Source organism: Fragaria vesca, linkage group LG7, assembly GCF_000184155.1.
Source record: "Fragaria vesca subsp. vesca linkage group LG7, FraVesHawaii_1.0, whole genome shotgun sequence".
NCBI lineage: Eukaryota > Viridiplantae > Streptophyta > Magnoliopsida > Rosales > Rosaceae > Fragaria > Fragaria vesca.
In genome coordinates, this window is record NC_020497.1 from 2,795,624 (window position 1) to 2,799,838 (window position 4,215).

The 4,215-nt window shown below is 38.1% G+C and overlaps 1 protein-coding gene across 1 annotated transcript in view; it reads left to right on the forward strand.

Annotated features, from left to right (window-relative positions):
- The window catches only part of LOC101307637, a 43,145-nt gene that overhangs the window by 23,219 nt on the left and 15,711 nt on the right, over positions 1-4,215 (forward strand). Inside the window, exons 7-10 of the mRNA XM_004308227.1 lie at positions 201-656; positions 1,094-2,180; positions 2,568-2,876; positions 2,965-4,003. Coding sequence (XP_004308275.1) covers positions 201-656; positions 1,094-2,180; positions 2,568-2,876; positions 2,965-4,003 — 2,891 coding nt within the window. The remainder of the gene's footprint in view (positions 1-200; positions 657-1,093; positions 2,181-2,567; positions 2,877-2,964; positions 4,004-4,215) is intronic.

A 4,215-nucleotide genomic window follows, 5' to 3' on the forward strand; every position in this document is an offset into this window, starting at 1 on the left:
CCGCCCCCCCCCCCCCCCCCTTCCTCCTTTCTGTGAAATAATTTATCACCGTTCAATATCCATCCAACTGAGAAATCAAGTAATCCCTTTCATTCCTATCGGAAAATCAGTATTTCATTTCTTGCCTTTTAGTTTATTACTGTAGTAGCGCCGGCTTCAACCTTGTGCTTGGAGATGACTGCTTCTTGTTCTTGTTTTAGCCGTTGTTTCAACTATGATGTCTTCCTGAATTTTAGAGGTCAGGACACTCGCAAGATCTTTGTCGGCCATCTCTACAAAGCTCTAGATCAGAAAGCAATAAGCACCTGCATAGATGCTGAAGAGCTTAGAAAAGGTGATGACATTTCAGAACTACTGATATGCGTTCAAGAGTCAAGGCTTTCAATAGTAGTTCTCTCTCAAAACTATGCTTCTTCCACATGGTGCTTAAAAGAACTTGTAGAAATCTTGCAATGCATGGATACTAGGAAGCAGATAGTTGTGCCCATTTTCTACGAAATAGATCCCTCTGATGTTCGCAGACTCAAGAGAAGTTTCGCAAAAGCTTTTGCTGAATATGAACATGATCCTAACATCAAAAATGAAGATTTGCAGAGCTGGAAGTCCGCTCTAACCAGAGTTAGCAATTTGTCTGGCTGGGACTCGCGTGATTACAGGTAACTTTCTTCCTACTCTTCAAGCATCAAAAGACACTAAAATTTTCTTCATTCTAATTAAATTATGATATGGTTCATACGTAATTTATGTAGCAAATAACCGAACTCAGCAGACACTACCTAGGTTCATGTTTTATGATGGGTTTATGATGGATTTAAAATTTTCTTCATTCTTCATGTTTTATGATGCTACAAGCACAGAAAGAACCACTGAGTTCCTTGTCATCTATAAGCTTAAAAAGCACACTGATTTTGAAAGTTTCACTATAAAAGTTTAAAGTAAATTTATAATCATGGTGACAATGTTCCATCTATTCTAATTGGAATTACTTCTTTGATTGCCTATAGTTTGTATATAACCTCACTTTTAGTGTTTTGTCATTACTGTTTGCTCTGAACCTTTAATTCTTAACAATGGTGTTTTCAAAATTTCGTAGGGATGATTCCAAGCTCATTGACGACATTGTAGAAAATATATTTAATAAATTGATCCACATTTCCTCAAGTAAAGCAAACAGTTTGGTTGGAATGGACACCCACTTGAAGGAAATGGAATTGTTATTATGTCCTGCGGTAACCGATGTTTGCATCATTGGAATATGGGGAATGGGCGGCTTAGGTAAAACAACAATTGCTAGAGCTCTTTATGATAGAATCACCTGTAAGTTTGAGCACTATTGCTTTCTTGAAAATGTCAATGAAGGTTTCTTGAAGAAGGGCAAAATACTAATGCAAGAAGAACTTCTATCCAAAATCTTGAAGGAAAAGGTGCAGAACCCAGGCTTATTGAACAGAGGTTCTAGTATGATAATGGAAAGGCTGGGTAAGAAAAAAGTATTACTTGTTCTTGATGATGTAGACAATTTTTCCCAGATTGAAACCTTAGTCGGGAGACGTTCATTCGGTAGTGGAAGTAGAATCATTATCACAAGTAGAGATTTACAGTCACTAAGCAGTGTTGATGCGACATATAGTCCTTCTTTCTTAAGTGAAAATGAAGCTCTTGAACTGTTTAGGCAGCATGCCTTCAGAACAAACCAACCCACTGGAGAGTACAATCATCTCTTAAGGTCTGTCATAAAATATGCTCAAGGTCTGCCTTTAGCACTTAAAGTCTTGGGAGCTTTCCTAAATAACAAAAGTGCACTTGAGTGGGAAGATGTTTTGGAGAAAATAAAGAAAATCCCTCACAGAGATATACAGGATGTGCTTAGAACAAGCTTTGAAGGACTGGATGATTTAGAGAGGGAGATATTTCTAGATATTGCATGCTTCTTTAAAGGGATAAGCAAAGGCTATGTAACAAAAATCCTAGATGGTTGTGGCTTTTTTTCCCATTGTGGATTAAGAGTTCTAGCTGATAGAGCTCTCATTACTATATCAGATTGGAACATGGTTGAGACACATGATTTACTACAGGAAATGGGTCGAGAAATTGTCCGCCAAGAGTCTGTTAAGGAGCCTGGGAGACGCAGTAGGTTGTGGAGTTCTGAAGATGTTACTAAGGTGTTAACTCAGAATACGGTGAGATATGTATACCATATGTTTTATAAATGATTGTGTTATAGCTAACTTTTATATTACACTGACTTGCTGTTTAATGGGTAAGTATCAGCTTATACCAAAATCTTTCATGCATGGGAAACAGCAAGTCCATACAAAGGAATATCTGCCATCATTCCTTTACATTGTATTAACCTTCTTAGAAGGCCAGGGCAAGCCTCTGAATCAAGTTTATATTATACTGACTTGCTGTTTAGTGGGTAAGTATCAGCTTATACCATGCTGGGAAACAGCAAGTCCATATAAAGGAATATCTGTCATTATTCCTTTACATTGTATTAACCTTCTTAACAGGGCAAGCTTCTGAATATGTGCAGTCAGTTAATTTCCACTATTTTTGTTATGTAGGCTACCGAAGTGGTAGAAGCCATATTCATAGACTTTTCAAAGTTGAAAGAGGTATACATGCATGCTGAAAGTTTTGTTAGAATGCGAAAACTAAGGCTGCTCAAGATACATTACAACTCTGGTGACGATCCAAGTGACGACTGTAAACAACACATGATTGGGGACTTAAAGTTTCTTTCTCATGAGCTGAGGCTTCTTCTCTGGCATGGATTCCCCCTAAAGTCCTTACCTAACAATTTTCAGCCAAATAATCTTGTTGACCTTGACATGCGGTATAGTCTCATTGAAGAACTTTGGGAAGGAACTAAGGTACAATCTTCATTTGGATTTGTAAATGTCAATTACTCGTTGGATACCTTATGAGTTATTTAATTCATCTTGTTGTTCCAACTTGCAGCCTCTGAAAAAGTTGAACTTCATCAATTTAAGTCACTGTCAATACCTTAACAGAATCCCCGACTTCAGTGAGGCGCCAAATCTCGAGAGACTGAATCTTGAAGGTTGTGTAAGTTTATTGGAGGTTCACCCATCCATTTCAGCTCTTAGAAAACTTGTTTTCTTGAGTCTAAAGGGATGCAAAGAACTTAAGAGTGTTTCAAGCAGCAGCATTGGTATGAGATCTCTTAAAATACTCAATCTTTCTGGTTGCTCATGTCTTGAGAAGTTCCCAGAGATATCAGTAATTATGAAGGAGCTATCAGAGCTTTCTTTAGATGATACTGCAATCAAAGAGCTGCCTACATCAATTAATAATCTTACTGGTCTTGTCACTTTGAATCTCAGAGATTGTAAAAAACTTGAGATTCTTCCGAGCAGCATTCATATGAAATCTCTTAAACACTTATATCTTTCTGGCTGCTCAAATCTCAAAACTTTTCCAGAGATTTCAGAAGTTATGGAGCTATCACAGCTTTACTTAGATGAGACCGCAATTAAGGAACTGCCCTCATCTATTGATCGACTTCAGGGGCTTGAAATGTTAAGTATGAGTAACTGCAGGAGCCTCCTCTATCTTCCAGACACTATTTGTAACTTGGCAAATCTTACAGAGCTATATCTAGCGGGGTGCTCAGGGCTTTGTAACTTGCCTGAAAACTTGGGGAAGTTAGAATTCTTGAGGGACCTTGAAGTAGAGGGAAGTGGTATAACACAGCTTCCATTCTCTATCTTACGTTTGAAGTTTGAAAAGTTATCATGTGCAGGATGTAAAGGAATGATGGCACCCTTTTCATCATGGCCATCACCAATCCAAGACTATTCTAGTTACTCAGGTCTGCAAGTTCTTAATTTAAGTGACTGCAATCTGTTGGAGTTATCAGACAGTATTGCTCACCTCTCTTCATTGCATACGCTAGAGCTGCGCAGAAATAATCTTGAGAGCCTGCCTGCAACAATGAATCAACTGGTTCGTTTAACACATCTCAATGTGGAAGCTTGTAAGAGTCTCAAATCAATACCAGAACTTTCTTCAAGTATAAAGTACATAGATGCGCATGATTGTACAGCTTTGCATACAGTTTCAAAGCCAAAACCTCAGCAACATACACATCATTCCTTCACATTTTCTAATTGCCTCCAGCTGGTACAAACAAATCTATTTAACGATATCGTGGAAACTCATTCTCATTGTCAGGTCTCTCTCTCTCTC